Here is an 18071-nt window from a genome sequence, read left to right as displayed (position 1 = left end):
GGCCGCCGCCCCGGAGCGGCCCCCGCTGCTAGGCAACGCTCCTGGGCGCTCGGCGGGGGGCGTGGCCAACGGCGGGCGGGGCGGGGGCGGAGCTCCGCGGCCCCCCCGCCCGAGTCCCCGCCCAACGCCGAGCGGCTCTCGTGGCCTCGCCGCCAGGTAACGCGCGAGGTCGCCTGGTCAGTGCGACAATGGCGGACGCGTGCGGGCCGGTTACGCTGGCCGCGGCATCGCACTGAATCGTTTGCGCAGCCCGGGAAGGAAGTCGCGTTTTGTGTCTCGCGTCTGCACAGCCGAGGTCGGGGAGGCCGCGTAACCTTCCCCGGCGAGGCGGCGGTGTCGCGTGCAGCGGGAATCCTTGCGTTTCCTCTGCTCTTTTCCTGTTTTTGGATTGATTGAGTATGTTTGTTCTTCGTTCCATATTTTTTCTCTGTTTGAAAGTTGTTTTTGTTCTCTTTCGAGGCAGGCCGTTTGGTGGAGACGAAGCTGTAAGTTCGCCCAGCTCCCTTTCGTTTGCTCAGGCCTGCCCGTCGGAATGCGGACCCGGAGGACGTCCACACTGCCCGGCCGCCCACGAAGCCTCGTCCACACCTGCTGTGGCCACATCAACACGCAGGGAGGCCCGGAGGCCCGGGGCGTGACAGGGCCCAAACGCGGGCGGAACCTGGACCCCGCACTGCTGCGCCGGGCAGAGGCTTACCCTTCGCACCAGTTGGTGGCAGAAGCAAGAAGGAAACACTGAGATTTTGGGGGTGTTTATAATAGCAGTTAGGCCAACCTGACAATCCTAATACCCTTGCAATTACAACATAAATCTTGAATTTCTAAAAATCCAATTGTAGTTGATGTTTTTACCCTCCCTTTGAACAGAAGGATTTTAAAAGCTCTTTCCCATCAATTTTCCTCCCAACGTATGCGGTTGTTGTGTATTTTAATTCTCTCCACTCGTGAAATATGTTCTACTGTGACACGTATTTCTTAGATGAGACTTAGTTCATACGTGGTTGGTACATAGAGAAATGATGTCAGTAGAATTTGGACATTATTTTGGGTCATAAGTAATTTCTCCCAGCACGTTAGTGTTTTGCACCACCAAATAGGAGCCCCCGAACTCCCAACACAGCTGAACCCAGCAAACTCTGGAGGAATACAGGACTGTACACAATGTCATTATTATTCTTTTAGGTTCAGGATTGCCACATGTCCTACCTTGGAAGGACTTATTTTCTGGTACTTCCTAAACTCTGTACACTTTTGAAAAGGCAAAAATCCTCTATTGGCTGTATTTTTATTTATTAGAAATTTAAGTTTGTTTTAACTTTGCTAAAAGTTTTATAAGGATTGTTGTTTTCAAGGCTGCAAATGTTTATCTCTTGCTTTCTGTGGTTTTCCTGTAACGTGCCTACGTATAGCTTTCTTTTTATTTATCTTGCTTGGGATTTGTTGAGATTCTTGAAACTGTGAGTGAAGGTCCTTCATCAGTTTTTGGAAAAGTTTGAGCCATTACTTCCTCGCATATGGCATCTGTTCCATTTTCTCACTCTTCAGGGACGCCAGTAAATACGTTAGTCCTCATTGTATTCTTCATGTCTCTTCTCTTCTGTGTTTTCCTTCTTTTTTTCTTCCATGCCTCTTTTGAGGCTGTATGTATATGTGTGTGTGTGTGTGTGTGTGTATGCACATCCATTTTTACCTGTAATCCAGTTTAGTAAATTTCTTTTCAGCTGTCTCTTAACTGATCACAAAGCTATCGATTTGGTAGTTTATTTCAGTCATTTATTTTTCCATTCTAGAATTTTAGTTTGTTCTCTTTTCAAATCTGCAGTGCCACTTTTTATGGTTATCAGTTTCTTGCCAAGTTTTTTAGGTTTGGCTTTATCACCATCATAGTAAAGATAGTGATTTTATAGTCTATGTTTGAGAATCCAGTATCTGGAGAATGCCTGTATCTGTTTCTGTAGTTCGTTATTTCTGCTGGTTTCTGTGCATTTTGTCTGGTATCCTAGAGTGCCTGGTTTATTTAATTGTGTACTGGACATTGTATTAGAAAAATTATTTGTAGAAACAATTTGAGGCCTAGGATGATATTATCTTCCCCTGTAGAAGATTTTTTAAATTTACGTCTTGCCAGATCCTAGTTGCACCAACAATCCAGATCATCTTAATACAATTTCAGGGCTTGAGATTTTCTGAGCCATCCAGACGACTTGAAACTGGGCTGCAGCACATGTGGAGATCGGTTTATTTGTGTTTTATCCTCATTGCTACCGTGCAGTTTTTTGGGATCCTAGCCTAATGAGGCTGGTGGCTTACTAGGCCTTCCCTTCCTTGGTGGTGTTGGACTCCAGTTTTACGCCCTAGTTCTGCAAGGACTCAAAAGTTGCCGCTCGTTCTGTGCACTGTCTGTTCAAGGACACTAGATAGCCCCGGGGAAAAGCAGCCCCAGTGCTCCCAGGGAGCCATCCTCCAAGATCAGCCTCCCCGATCTTGATCCAATAAGCTCTTTTATGCTTTTTGAAGAAGATTCTAAAAAAAATATATGGCAGATTTTTAAAGATCTCTTCTGTAGGAAGCTTAGTCTGAATTCACTAGTCTGCCATTATCAGAAACAGAAGTTTTCTGTTGAGAGTTTGGCTGAAGCTGCCTGAAATCCAGAGATCAGTATGAAGAGGTTGACATCTTTCTGAGGCCTTCCTATTTGCGAACTTGGAATACCTCTTCTTTGTCTAGATCGTCTCTGATGTCTTTCAGTACAATTTACAATTATCAGCACATAGTCCTTCATCTCTTTCGTTAGATTTATTCCTGGACACTATTGTAAATATCTTTTAAATTGTCATTTTATTATTTGTTGCTGGTGTATATAATGAAATTGGCTTTAATATATTGATCTTTGTAAGCTACTTTGACTTTTTAAAATTATTTCTATCAGTTTATTTGTAGATTCTTTTGAGCTTTCCATGTAAACAATCACATTGTCTGCAAACAATGACAGTTTTATTTTCTTTGTTAAGCCTTTCTTTTTGTTTGCTTCTTATTGCACTGGCTAGAATCTCTAGTGCAGTGATGAATAGAGGTGGTGATAATACCTGTCCTCTCTTTATCCTGATCCAAAAGGGAAGGGAACACTTCCAGCATTCCACTTAGGATGATGTATGTTGTAGCGTTTTTTTCGTAGACGCTCTTTGTCAGGCTAAGCTAGTTCTTTTCTAATTCCATTTTACTGTGAGGTTTTTTATTGATAAATAATATTTGTATATATTTGTGAGGTATGTGGATATTTTGTTACATGTATAGAATGTGTAATGACCAAATCAGCATATTTAGAGTATCCATCACCTGAAGTATTTATTGATTCTATGGTTGGGAACATTTTAAGTCCTCTCTTCTAGCTGTTTTGAAATATATAATACACTGTCATGACTGTAGTCACCCTACTCTGCTATTGAACATTATAACATTATAATTAATTCCTTCTGTTAATATCCAACTGTATATGGTGAAATATAGGAGTTTTATTCTTCTGCTAAGGATATCCAGTTTTCCTAGCACCATTCATTGAAGAGGGGGTCCTTTGCCCAATGTATGTACTTGGTGCCCTTGTTGAAAATCAGTGGGCTGTAAATACATGGATTTATTTCTGAGTTCTGTATTCTGTTCCATTTGTTTATGTGTCTGTTTTTATACCAATACCATGCTCTTTTGGTTACAGTATCTTTGTAATATATTTTAAAGTTAGGTAGTGTGATACCTCCAGCTTTGTTCTTTTTGCTCAGGATTGCTTTGGCTATTTGGGTTCTTTTTTTGGTTCCATACAAATTTTAGGATTGTTTACTCCTTTCTGTGAAAAATGACATTACTACTTTGATAGGGATTGTATTGAATTTGTAGATTGCTTTGGGTAGTACAGTCATTTTAACAATACCAATTTTTCTGATCCATGAGCATGGGGTGTCTTTCTGTTTGTTTGTGTCCTCTTCAATTTCATCAGTGTTTTATCGGGTCTTTTTTAATATGTTTTTCGCCTCGTTGGTTAAATGTATTTCTAGGTATTTTGGGAAGTATCTGTTGTAAATGAGATTGCCTTCTTGATTTCTTTCTCAGCTAGTTCATTATTGGTGTATAGAAATGCTGCTGGTTTTTGTATATTGATTTTGTATCCTGCAACTTTACTGAATTTACTTATGATCTAAGAGACTTTTGGTTGAGTCTAGCTATAAGATCATGCCATTTGCATAGGGGAACAATTTGTCTTCCTTGTTTCCAATTTGGATGCCTTTTATTTCTTTCTGTTGCCTGATTGCTCTGGCTAGGACATCCAGTACTATGTTAAATAGGAATGGTGAACATCAGCATCCTTGTCTTATTCTAGTTCTTAGAGGGACGGCTTTCATCCTCTCACTATTCAGTATGATGTTACTGTGGGTTTTTCATCTGTGACCTTTATTATGTTAAGGTATGATTCTTCTACGCCTACTTGGTTAAAAGTTTTTATCATGAACTGATGCTGAATTTTATCAAATGCTCTTTCTGCACCTGTTAAGATGATCATATGTTTTTTGTCCTTCCTTCTGTTGATGTGATGCATCACATTTATTGGTTTGCATATGTTGAACCATCTTTGCATCTCTGGGATAAATCCCACTTGATCATGGTGTGTTATCTTTTTGATGTGCTGTTGGATTTAGTTTGCTAGTATTTTGTTGAGGATTTTTGCATCTGTGTTCATCACTAATATTTGCTTATAGTTGCTGTTGTTGTGGTGTCCTTGTCAGGTTTTGATATCAGGGTAATGCTGGCCTCAGGAAATGAGTTAGGGAAAATTCCCTTCTCTAATTTTTTGGAATAGTTTGAGGAGAATTGGTGTTGGTTCTTCTTTGTTAAGTTTGGTAGAATTTGGCAGTGAAGCCATCCAGTCCTGGGCTTTTCTTTGTTGGGAGACTTTATTGCTGACTCAATCTCATTACTTGTTATTGGTCTCTTGGGATTTTCTGTTTCTTCCTGATTCAATCTTGGTAGGTTGTATGTGTCCAAGAATTTATCCATTTCCCCTAGGTTTTCCAGTTTGTTAGTGAATAGTTGTTCCTAAGTCTCTGATGATCCTTTATATTTCTGTGGTATCAGTTGTACTGTCTCCTTTTTTATTGCTAATTTTTTTTTTTTTTGTTTTTTTTTTTTTTTTCTTGGTTATTCTAGCTAGTAGTTTATTGATTTTATTTATTTTTTCAAAAAATCAACTATTTTGTTGATCCTTTCTATTTTGTTTAATCTCTATTTCATTTAGTTCTCTAATCTTTATTAGTTCTTTCCTTTTACTAATTTTGGGTTTGGTTTGTTCTTGCTTTTCTAGTTCCTTGAGATGCACCATTAGATGTTTTTTATTTGAAACCTCTCTTTTTTTTATATATGGGTATTTATTACTATAAAATTCCCTCTTAGCACTGCTTTTTATCCCAAAGGTTTTGGTATGTTGTATTTTGATTTTTGTTTCAAGAAATTTTTTTATTTCCTCCTTAATTTCTTCTTTGACCTAGTGGTCATTCAGGAGCATGTTGTTTTAATTTCCATGTATTTGTACAGTTTCCAAAGTGGTTCATCTCATGCCACACATTGAGAGAGATTCCATTCCCTCCTCCCTTTTCTCTCCTGGCCTTTGTATCTCCTAGACATTGGCTACTGCTGCTGGCAGACCCCAGACAAAGACAAATGAGTTGTTGACCCAGCTCAGAGAACATACAACATTATATTTTATAGTATTTCTGGGTAGAAACAATGGCTAACATCATCTTTCTTGGCATTACTTTTTATTGAATACAGACTTATAGTCGTTAAATAATTTGTATATAATGCTTTCAATATATAGGTCTTTAATCATACATATATTTCTTCAAAGCACAAAACTATAAATTAAAATTGAAAGGCTATACACATATACATATTGCCATAAATCTAGAACTATTTTATAAAAATAGAACTCAAATATTAACTTTATATATTTTAGCAACTTAGCAGTATTGTAAGGTGGCCACATACATTTTTATTATGTGTTACAGTTCCAAATGACTGTCTCATTTTCTGTCTCTTTGGGGACACCTGGAGCTGACTCCTTTCCCAGGGTCCCCACAGAGATGCCCATGGCCATGGCTCAGCATTGCCTTTGCATAAAGTCTCAGTGCACCCATCTCTTCTGGCTGGAGGGGGAAGACCAGCTTCCAGCCCCTCCTCAGGGAGAGGAGGTGTTCCCTCCTGCCAAGCATCTGCCATTCGCACTTCTTGAAGTGCATGGTTTGATGTCTGAGTGTACAGAGTAAGTTACCTTTCCCTATGCTTGGAGAATAGCAGATATGAATTTGGGTCTGTCACATCAGTATAGTTTAAAAGAAAATCACCCGAACATTGCCCACTGGGTTAATGTCCTCTGGAAGGTGGGCACTGCTGCCCACCCTCTCATGCAAGGTCCTTTGCACATGTGCTCTCTGATCCTCATAGCCTTGCAAGATGGGGACATTCCTGTCCTCATTTGACAATGTAGGGAATTGAGTTTCTGGGCATTTTAAGTCACTAGGCCAAGGTCAGCGGGGCTGCCTGACCCCAAAGCCAGAGCTCTCTGCCTGCCCAGAAATCCACGGATGGAAACCAGAGGAAAACTTGGATCTGCGCTGTGGTCATTTGGTGAGAACAACCGGTGACTTTGGAATGGGCAGTCCACCTGCTGGTCCCCAGACACCCCTGGGACCCTGAGGCTGCAACTTCCCTAGGGGAGCAGGAAGGTGGCTGTGGGAGGGAAGGAACATGGACCTACAGACCAGTGACTTGATTTTGTTCCTTGGAAGGGCGTGCCCACCTCTCCCACACTATCCAATAGAAACCCTCCACCTAAAACCAGGGCATAAGGAGGTCCCTGCTTGCGGCTGCCATGTTTCCAAAGAGCCGAGCAGCAGTCGGCTCTTGGCCCACCTCGCCTCAGCCCGCCCGTGGCAATCCAGGCCACCATGTGAAGAGCTTCCCTGGGCCAAGTGGAGTGTTCAGAATGACGGGGACCACAGAATTGCGAGGGAGGGAGCTCTTCGGGAACATGCGGTGGGGAGAGAGTGGCACTAGCCGCGAGAGAGCCCAGCTCTGCGCCGCCCTCTGCTTTCTCTGCTTTGGACATTTCTGGTTGCTGTCCTGGTCCCTTCCCTTGCTCTTTTAGATGTTCCATAAAAATGTGCCCCAGTGGGAAGAGCCTCTCACACCTCCTGTACCACCACAGGCTCGTAGGACACGCTCACCTCTGACCCTGCTGGGCTGGCTGTCCTGCCTCCGCTGGGGCTGGCTCTGGGCAAGCCATTCCCTCCTCCCAGCCTGCTTGCTACCAGCTGTGCCCTGGGTCCTGAGGCCACTGTGGAGCCCTGCTCTGGGTTCCTCCACTCAGGTTGTGGTTAGAATTCCTGGAGAGCATCCTCCAAATAAGGGAGCCCAGCTGTCTAAGGATGTCTTCCTTGGGACACTGAGATCGTTTTCGAAATTAATGTCAGGGTGGTTTTCTTAAAAACAAAACAAAACAAAACAACCACAAAGCAGAAAAACCAAAGCAACCCTCTCTCTTCTCCACGTATTGGGGCACGTACAGTGGAGAGCAGAGTGGGAAAGATGCAGAAAAATGCAAATAGTGGAGTCCAGGGGAAGCACCCGGTCCTCCCTAATCCACCTGTGCGAGGTGCTGCCTGCTCCGGGCTGTGCGCTTTCCTCATCGTGCACCCCCCTGGTGCTGCCGGGAAGCAAAGAGGGGCACCAGGTCCAGGGCGGTTACAGATAACCTTCTCCCCTTTCAAAATAGCTGGATGCAATTTTCTGAACTCAATGGAAGGCTGCCCCGGGGAGCAAAGGGGGAAACGTGTTTGTGGGCTGCCCGGGTCACTGTATCTTAAATGCATGTGGGCTGTGTGTGGTGTGTGTCGGGAGCAGGTGCTGGCAGGACCGTGTGGTTCAGTGGAGGCACTGAACGCGGTAATCAAAATGATTTGAATCTGAAAACAAAGGCTCCTCCTCCAGAAGAGGTAATGACCCAGAGCTGCCTCTTCCTTCGTGACTGACTTAAGTACAATGCATGTAATCAGGTGACTCATTCTTTCGTTGGGCAGAAACATCACCTAGACACGCTAGGTCCTGCTGGGGAAGGAAACATGAACGTTAAGCTTCCGAGGACCACAGAGGGAGGTCCTCAGTGCGGCTCCCCCACCTCGCCCAGGCCGCCTCCAGGCTGCTCTCACTGCCCAGTGCAGAGGGCACCTTGAATGCATAGCCTGGGACCCTTTCCTCCCCGCTCTCCAGCTTGGTGTGATGCCTCCGCGTGGTCTGTGGGTTGGGCCCTGAGGTCGGGGAGCTGCAGGAAGCTGGGGTGCGGGATGGGCACGGGGGATTGGCAGGGTCTGGGGCTGCAGAGGCTGGGCTTGGGAGGAGAGACCTGGTGGCAAGAGTCAAGGTTGGTGTCCCTGGCTGGGCCTCACGGCTTTTTCCTTTGTTGCCAGTGGCTTGCCCTCGGCAGGCTGCGGTGGACTGCAGAGGTCTTTCATATCAGCGAGGCTTTCTTGCACAGCTTTCGCAAACTTGGTAGAAGAGGTCTCTTTGCAGCTGTGAAAGCTGGAGATGCAGAAGAGGATGGTCTCTGGCTGGGGGTTGTAGCAGGCACCGTACCCATTGGAGACCACAGGACCATAGCAGCAAAACATCTCCATGGTTGTGGGCACCTGGAGAAGAGGACAGGTCGGAAGCTGCCTGCTCTGAAATGCAGCCTGTGTTCCAACACCCAGGGCCTTGGCTGTGTCTTTGCTTCCCTGACTATTTGCCACCAGGGGGGTTTGACTGAATTAACCAAATCGACCAATTGCTTCAGCATGGATGGACACAGCCAGAGTCATAAAAACAAACGCATCTAACTGCAGACATCGGAGGGAGAGGGGCCTCAAGCCCACTCCCGGGTGTGCAATCTGCTCTACTTGCGGAGCTGGAAGCTCCCAGAATGACCTGGTGCTGGGTCTCTGGCTGAATCTCCCCTTCACCTGGGGGCAGTTTGAGGCACGGAGGCAATCAGGGTAATTTACTAAACGGCACCCTGGTGGCACCCAACAGTTAGATGCTTCCCAGAGGGAGTAATTTATGAACTGGAGGAAACCTGGCCCATCCTCTCTGTCGATTTCCCCGGATCCTTAATTACTGTCAGTACTGCCTGGCTGCTCTGACGTGCTCCCCACAGCCCCGCCACGCACAGTTACCCAGCGCTGTGCGTTTCAAAGATTGCCATCAACGGGAGTTTTAGTTATGCACCTAGTATGTTTTGAATTCAGAGTGCTGAGATTTTGTAATCGTATCACAGATCAAGAAAGTGGGTTTCTGAAGGCATTCAAGCCATAAATGCCACTTTCTGGTTGGAAAATAAGAACAAAACCCCCACACCCCAGGTTAATTTTATTAGTTGGTCTTAGGGGAAAATAGAAAGGATCCCGTGCAGGTGCGGGGGCTGGTTTGTTTTAAACCCACAGGTTTCCTGTGCTGCGAACTCGGGCCTTCGGAAGTGACACTGGCCGTTTTAATGGGGCAGAACAAACCATTAGTCTTGCGAATAGAGTCACCGCATTGTCAGATGAATTTGCCGTGCAAACAGCCGAGGCCATAAAGCCATTCCAAAGCACTTTTTGCCCATGGATGGTTTCCTGAAGAATTTATGTTGTTGTGTTCTGCCCTGGTTTATTTGCGTCTGCATGCTCACTGCCCTAATGACAAAATCAAATCACTGAGTGGGCTGTCATCCTCACACACAGCTTTCTCGGCCCCTTTTATTGCCCATGTCCAGCTGTTTGCAGTGAGGTGAAGGGTCAGTAAATTGACAATTGTGGGGTATTTCCTAAACTCTCCTTTCCCTAGTGGATTTCATCCTGTCTTTGTGACGGTGGTCCTCCAACAGAACCAGCCTGTAGCGCTGGTTAGGAGCCGTTAGGCTGCCAGCTGATCTCTTGCTTGGCCCTTTATAATAATACCCGTGACCTGTTTGGAGGGCCCGTCCGGGCCAGGCACCGGGCTGGGCTTTCTCCTACCTCATCACATCTGGCTTGGCCAAGACCGCACTCTGGACGCAGCAGGCGTCAGAGCCCATGGTGCCTGGAACACCCCTCTCGGGTCATAGATTGGAAGGCGGTACCGCATAACGGTCGGGGTGCGAGAATGGGTGTGTTCCCATCTGTCTCCACTTCGGCTAAGGTGGGGCCTGTGAGTACTCCCATTTAGAAGACAGGAAACTGCCTCCTAACTGGCAAGTATATCATCTTGCCGAAGGTCACGTGGCCCATCAGAAGCAGAGGCAGAGGCGGGACCCACCTGACTCCCGCCAGGGGGCTTGTGGCCACTGAGCTCTTTGGGAAGCTCACCGGTTACACTACTCTCAGGCGATGACCGCACGCGGGCTGTACCTGGCTGGTGGAGAGGACAAACCGGTTGCTCATCAGGTATGTTTCATCCATGAACATCTCAGGCAGCTCCTTGCACGCGTCCCGGGCCAGCTCCCGCAGCGCCAGCAGGTGGTTGTCGATGGCCATCCCCGTTATGGCCTGGGTAGTTGGGGACAAAGAACAGGAGATGAGATGTGGGCTCCCCCACACCTCCTCTTCCCCTCCTCTCTAGTCCACAAGACTAACAGTGACTCCAGTGCCTGCTGCCGACAACGTGTGTGAATGGCCGCTCGGGACTTTACCACACCGTCTCTGCTCCTGGGGCCCTTGCCTATTTCTGCATGCATCGAATCGGTTCAGAGCAGGTTGGGTTCTAACTTTAGACATCCGAGTTAAAGGCCAGTGAGTCCGAGAACACCCTACACACCAAAACCCACAGCCACGTGGTGCTCTAAGTGGAAAGAGTGGGGCTGGCAGGGCCACCGTCATCACAGCCTGCTCTGAGAGGGGGTCGGCGAGGGGGCTGAGTGCTGGGCCCAGGGACTGCTGGGTCCCACCCAAGCATCGGGAAAGGCATCCCGGGCTATCCTGGGCAGACTCTCCCAACCAACGCTTTATCCTGCAGCAGGAGCCCAAGAAACAAGGCATAGAGGGTGTCAGGTCTGTTCCTCAATCCTGCCCCTATGTCATGGGCTCAGGATCAGTTCAGTTAAACGGGATTCATACTCTAAGAAATCGATTTGAGATTGGAACTACACATCTTAGCAGAGGCTCAGCTGACAGTTTCAAGGGGAAAGAGCTAGTTGAATGATGAAGGGTCTTTTTCTTGTTATCATAAGATATTTAAACTCTAAGGATAGGATAACAGCAGCAAGGGTTCCAGAATTTCAATGTAGGAGGGGTTCAGGGGGCTGGTGAGGCTGGAAGTGGGGCCAGAGTACCCATTCCACATCTCCCTAACCCTAACCCTAACCCACTTGAAGCTGGGTGTGTAGTGTGCACACTGATTCTTTTGGACTACATGTTTATTTGGAGCAATTCTGGGGGCTGATGGAGACTCAGGGGGCTACCCCTGACCTATAGCAATAATTTTGGGGTGAACAGCAGGGTAATTGTGAGTAGCTCTTGGGGTTTCACAGTTATGTCAGATGGCCGTGTTGCTGTTGAAGCCCCACACAGGCGGAAACCTCCCATCCCAATGTACGTGGCTTAGGTTTACAAGGCACGTTTTGGGATTTGACAGCTGTTCTCTTTCAGTTGAGAATGAATGCAGGAAGATGACTCAGAGGCTGCAGTCTCTCTGAATGCACCTAATTATAGGCTGAAAAGACGTACGTTACACAACCACAGCTCACTTTAGGTATGCCCCGTTAGGATAGAGGGGAAGAACCTTGAGTCTACGAAGTAGACCACTCTGTTCATGTCTCTGGGTACCTCTGTGTAATCCCTGATTTGTGTGGGTCCATAGAAGCGGCTGCTCTGTAGCCAGTTCACCCCATTTCCACCACCTCTGAGCTAACTGTAGCAAGAGGGGTTGCGTTAACAGATCATTTGGCTGAGAGCCGTGAGTAGTAACGAGTAAAATGACTCAGCATTCAGTGTTTCATTCATTCATTTAGGGAATCTCAACTGAGTGCCTACAATATGCCCGATGCTGCCCGGTCCTGGAGCCACAGAGAACAAGGCTATCATAGACTCAGTCCTTGTGGAGCTCACGGTGTCACGGGGGGCAGATTTTCATCAACCAAGCAAATAAACATACGATCATAAACAGAAGTAAGTGCTAGGAAGGAAAAGCACAAAGCGCTGGAATAAGCCATGGAGGAGCTGGACCACCTTGCTTGCCCGCCATTGGAATTGATTTCTCCAGAACCACTGCCAGCTGTACTACCAGTCATCAGGAGGTTTTCTTGCTGCTTCCCCCTTTCCCCGACCCCACGGCCAACCAGGCACCAGATTCATCTCCCAAGCACCCTGATCTCTCTCCTTTCCCCACTCCTTCTCTTTGATTCAGTTGTTCTTATCAAGTCAAAATCGTTAACACAACAGAACCCTATGGCAATGCTTTGGAGGCTATCTTCCTGGAAATTTTCATAAATTTAAATTTGTTATCAAAGTCATATATTTATATGGTTTACAAATCCAAATAAGCCAAAGGCTTAGGTTACTCTGCCAGCACTGAGTCCCACTCCACAGCGGCAACCCCTCCCAGCCCTCTTTAAGCTGTTTCTTTCTGGCATTTGCTTTCATTGTTCCAAATTCATGTTTAGACTACCACTGTTGCATTTCTCAGTTTCACCCATAATCTTGTTATAGAAGGTGAAACTTTAGCTCCTTATGCCCCTGCTGCCCCAACACGTGTCTACTCTTCCATCCATCTAGTAGAATTGTGTTTTAATTCTTTGTTGTTTGATCAGTATACAGCATAATCACATACAAAGATCAATATACATGCTTATGATTAAGCAAGTATTCATAGCTGGGTCATGTAGTATACTAGGATTAGATTTTCTTTCTTATTGAAATTTTAGTTTTCCCTAGAATTAACAAGTTTTAAATTATTAAATTGTGTTTTTTACACTTGCTTAGCTTTCTGTGTATCTATTTCTAACTGATTCCTAAACCAGTCAGCCAGAATTTCATTCATCCTCTTACTTCTTGCCCCTCTGTGGACTGATTGCTCCCATGTCTGCTGATCAGCTGTCAGTGTGTGATCTTTTGCTATTATCTGGGGAAATCCCACTACCTCTTTCTTGTGTTAAATCTTCTGGTTTTTTAAGCTTTTGGCTCCCTCTTTTATGTTTTATTTTCTCACTTTAGAGGCCTACATTCTCCGGTACCTTTATGAGAAAGAGTGCTTAACAAGTAAAATTTTTGAGAACTTGTCTGTCTAAAAATGTCTTTATTCTATTGTCAGATTTGATGACAGTTTAGCTGGGTATGGAAATGTGTGCTGAAGGTCATTTTTCCTCAGAATTTGAAGGTATTGCTCCACTATCTTCCACTGTCCATGACGCTGTTGAGGAGTCAATTACATCTTTATTCTGGATCTTTGTACTTGATTCTTTTTCTCTGAGAGATTTTAGAATCTTCTTTTCATCTTTAGTGTTGTGAAATTTCCTTTGGTATGAGTATTTTCCATCTACTAAGCAAGATACTTGGTGAACTTTCACAACAGGAAAACTCATGTTCTTCAGTTCTGGGGAAATTTCTTGAATTATTTTGTTAATGATGCCCCCTCTACCATTTTCTCTTTCTGAACATCTATTATTTAGAATATGGTCCTCCTCGACTGACCCTCTTTTCTCTCCTATCTCTTTGTTTTGTTAGTATTTGGGGGATATTGTCTCAGCTTATCTCCCAATCCTTCCACTGAATTTTTGCTACCATATTTCCCCCAGAGTAATTTTTATTTCCTGAAAAAATTTTTTAGAGTTTTCTGTTCTTATATGAAGATGTAGTAACTTCTTTTGTCTTTCAGACAGTCACAATGATCATTTTTTAAAACTGTCCTCTTGTTTCCTGTATTGTTTTCAAGTTTCTTTTAAAATATCTTAAATTAAGATTTTTTAAAAAATTAACAAAAGTGTTTGTGCTGGTTTCAGACTTTTGTGCTAGCAGCTCTCCTCAATGTCTGGTGATCTATGGCTATCTGTTTATATCTAAGAATAAAGCACTGAAAAATGATTAGGAGATTGGTGAGAATACATTTGTTAACCTGTGTGCTTCACTGCGGGGTCAGCTGACTCTTTCACTGGGGACCCCAACCATGAGTTTCTGTGTCTTCTCTCTTGGCCTGGTCAGTTTCACCGCAGAGAAATCTTCTAATCTGCTTGGGAAGGGGTGATAATAGACATGGTTCCCAGTGTGTGTGGAGCTGAGTGGCTGGAGGGTTTACTATGGAGGAAGCAGACTTTGATCAATCCTTATTTTTAGTATAGCATCATCTCCCTCAGATATCCCTGCTTTCCTCAAGTCTAGAGTCCTTCCACTTCACCCTCTCTGAGAATAAACTTTCAGCCCACCATTGCAGAGGGATGGGGTAGTAGCCTGGCTGCATGGGGTGGTAGAACGGATCTGAGGGTCTAACTGCTTCTTATATAGATCATCAACGGCTGTGTTTTGAATGTTTTGGTCCCTTCCAAAATTCGAGTACTGAAATTTAATGGCTAATGTGGTAGCATTCTTTGGAGGTAGGGCGTTTAAGAAGTGATTAGGTTATGAGGGCTTCTGCCTCGTGAATGGGATTAAGGCCCTTATAAGAGAGGCTTCACTCAGCATTCGGTCCTCTTGCCCTTCCACCTTCTGCCATGTGAGGACACAGTGTTTGCCCCTCTGGAGGACACAGCAAGAAGGCACCATCTTAAAAGTGGAGATCAGCCCACACCAGACAGGTAAGATCAGATACCTTCCAGGGCTTTGATCTTGAACTTCCAGTCTCTAGAACTGTGAGAAATAAATTTCTGTTCTTTATAAATTACCCAGTCTCAGGCATTTTGTTATAGCAGCACAAACAGACTGAGACATCAACCATCTTCTTTTCATCCCCACCCCCACTTTTTGTGGGTGCCCCAATGCCTGAGCCATCCTGAGGTTCTACAGTGCCGTTCACTGGGCTCCCAAGCTTCTCTCACTGTTCTCTAAGTCAGTTGCCATGTGTTCTGCTTTCCAGCTCTAAAACTTTGTGGTCACTCATAATCAGTCTCATAAAACTTTGTGGGCACCTCCTTTCCCATTCTCTTTGCCCTAGTGTATTTATGACCTAAAAAAAAATTCCTTGGCTGTTGTCTTGGAGAATATCAAAGTGAGATTCTCTGTGTGTTTGGTCCACCATGTTGAATCAGAATTCACGTCTTCCTCTTCACCCCCTGCCCTGTTCTACTCCAGTCCCTATGCCGGCTCTCCGTCAACGCTGGAAAGGTTCCTATTAGTGGCTCTGCCTCTCAGCAAACCACCCCCGACTCTAGCCAGTCCCTCTTCTACCCACTCACCAGCGTATGCTTTGTAATGGGGAATCCAACCTCTCCTCCTCCTCTGTCCCTTGCAAGCTGCACTAACTGAGCTACTTGCTTTTCCTTGAATGCGTCCTCCTCTCTCAAGACTCTTCGCCTTTGCACATGCTGTTTCCTTCTGGGCCACATCTCCCTTCTGTGTGTGCCTGTCAGCCTCTCTTCACCCCTCATGTCTCAGAGTAAGCACCACCCCTGGGAAGTCTTCCCCGCTTTCCCAAGTAGTTGCTTATTCTCTAGTGTTTGTATGCCAGTGATGGCTTTGCAGTACCAGAAAATAAATTATTTCCCTAAACTAGGGAAACATTCCCCTTACAATTTTGATTTCACCATTAATTTTCAGCAGAGCCTTTTTATTCACAGGTAGCATAAATAAATACGCGGAGAACAAGAGGCAGAACTAGCCCCAGGTGGGAGTGACTAGCGCTGCACCTGAGATGGGGCAGGGAATGGGAGCCACCACGGCTGCGGGGCTTGAGCCCATCCCCTCCCATCTGACTTCTCTTGCTGTATAAACTGTAAAGCGCTGTGCATATTAGGTGCTATCAGGGTCATTATGGTCGTTTCAAAGGGTTTCAAATAGCACTCACTGTACTCCGCCTAAAAAGCGGGAATGGTCTGTCACTTGGGTTCTAAAAATAAGAAAAAGGAGGCTGGGCGGTGGGGTGGCCTTGCCAAGTCCCCAGGCAGCTGGTGGCGGGGCCCACTCACCATGACCGTGTACTCGGTCTGCGCGCGGACGGCGGCCTTCAGGAGCAGCAGCTTCTCCGCAGCCTGCAACAGAGCAGAGGGGCGCGCGGGCTCGGACGCGGCCCGGCCACACGCGGGGCCCAGGGAGGCGCGCGGACAGAGGCCCAGAGCGGCCTCTCCGGGCTCCTGGCGGCTCGGGGGGGACGAGCGGACTTACGGGCACGGCGGCCTGGCGGTCGGTCGCGGCGCGCGCGAAGGCCAGTGCCTCCGGAGTGGCCGACCTGATGTTGTCCACGCGGCCCTCCCGGAACCGGCGAACGGACGCGCTCTCGTAGGTGGGCGCCAGTCTGCCGTGGAGCCTGCGCGAGATGGGGCGTGGGCAGCAACCCGGCATTGATTCCCGGGAAGCGTCGCGCTGGAAGAGAAGCAGCCTCCGCGGCTCGTGTGGGCCCGGCGGTCCGTGCTGCGCTGACCGTGCGAGGGCGTCCCCCGCCCGCCCCGGGTCTCCCGCGCCGAGCGCCACGCGCGCCCGCTGCACGGGGGACGCCGCGCCGGTCGAGCACGGACGAGCCACTGCTGGTTCTTAAAGAGAATTCCCGGTCGGGTGGGAACCCTAGAGTGCTCTGTGAGACTCGGCGAGTGTTTGATTAATAGCACGGGATGGAATCACTGTGCAATTAATCATCCACACTCTCGAGGGAATCCTCTTTATTCCAAACGGCTCAGGCGGGACCCGGGCTGGAGGCGGGGAGGGGCCGCGCAGGCCGACCCTCGCAGGAGTGGGCCGCCTACAGCCCCGCGGGCACCTCCCTGCTGTCTGCGACCCCAGCGGCAGCGACCGCTCCCGCCCCTACCAGCCAGGGGAAGCCCCTTTGCTTACGCGTGGGAGCGGGCGAGCGCGCCTAGGCTTGCACGCCTGGCTGGCACCCCCTTTCTCACCAGTCAGTAAATTCCTTGGTGTAGGGGTAGGGAAAAAAGACAGCGAGCTCAGAGAGGGGCGCAGACAGCCCAGAGTCACACAGCAAGTTGTGGCCCTGCGTCTCAGCCGTCTGGGAGCAGCGGGTGGGCTCCCCAGAGGGAAGGCCGCGTCTGATTCTGCACCGTGTGCGGCCCCTGGTGCTTGGTGAGCAGGGAACAAGCTCGCGTGTCTCCCCACACTGGCGGGGAGCCCCCCCCGCACCTCTATGGGCCCCGGAGGCGACGCCATCGCCAGCCCCAATTCAGGCAGCTTCCAGGTTTCTGCTGAATCTAGAAGCAGAAGGAAGCAGTGTGTGTTACAGCTCAGACTCTGAAAAATGCCATCCATGGGAGGCAGGTCCCCGGACAGCATCGGCTATTCAGTGAGCCGGCAGCCTCTGGCTCCGCCCATTCCTGGCCTGTCGAGTGACAGTGCGGCCCACTGGAAGGTGGAGGAGGGGTGTGTCGCGCGGGCTGCACCGGCCCCTCCCAGCTGTGGACCGGAAGCTCAGAAGTGCTCACAGCAAGGGGTCTTGGTGGCCTCCCCAGGCAAGGCTCTGGCAGGAGTCTGACCTCATGGTCCCTCTCAGGCCTGTGCCCTCCGAGTGTCACAAAGCATCTACAACGGCTCCAGATGGCGGGTGGGACCCGCCACGTCTCAGTGCCGGGGAGGTTTCTGCATCTGCATGTCCCTGTGAGAGCCCAGCCTTCATGTGGGGCGACGTCAGCCTTCTCCAAGGTGTCCTGACAGGACGGCTGCCCAGAGTGGCCTCGTTCGCTTCCCTGAGAGCCACAGCCCGCAGGGGAACTGGGGTGCTGTGTCCGCACAGGCGCTGCCTGCCCGTGGGTGAGACCTCCGGCCCTGGCTTTATCGCAGGGTCACTTTGCGCCCACCACACATGCTGCAAACTGAAAGCGGGTTCAGGGGACAGTGCCGACTGTCCGCGCCACACAGGTTAGGAGCTGCTGCTTCTGGAGCCCTGGCACCCGCAGG

At 47.8% G+C, this 18071-nt stretch overlaps 1 protein-coding gene across 1 annotated transcript in view; it reads right to left on the bottom strand.

The window, feature by feature from the left end:
- Window positions 1-8401: 8401 nt before the first annotated feature.
- The window catches only part of CHAT (choline O-acetyltransferase), a 48716-nt gene continuing 39046 nt past the window's right edge, over window positions 8402-18071 (bottom strand). The window contains exons 12-15 of the mRNA XM_012663861.1: window positions 16338-16479; window positions 16142-16204; window positions 10443-10580; window positions 8402-8726 (exon numbers count right to left, since the gene is read on the bottom strand). Coding sequence (XP_012519315.1) covers window positions 8457-8726; window positions 10443-10580; window positions 16142-16204; window positions 16338-16479 — 613 coding nt within the window. The 3' untranslated portion in view covers window positions 8402-8456. The remainder of the gene's footprint in view (window positions 8727-10442; window positions 10581-16141; window positions 16205-16337; window positions 16480-18071) is intronic.

Source organism: Propithecus coquereli, unplaced genomic scaffold (genome assembly GCF_000956105.1).
Source record: "Propithecus coquereli isolate 6110/MARCELLA unplaced genomic scaffold, Pcoq_1.0 Scaffold839, whole genome shotgun sequence".
Classification (NCBI taxonomy): Eukaryota; Metazoa; Chordata; class Mammalia; order Primates; family Indriidae; genus Propithecus; species Propithecus coquereli.
The sequence above is the reverse complement of the archived record's forward strand: the minus strand, read 5'-3'. Positions and strand labels throughout refer to the sequence as shown.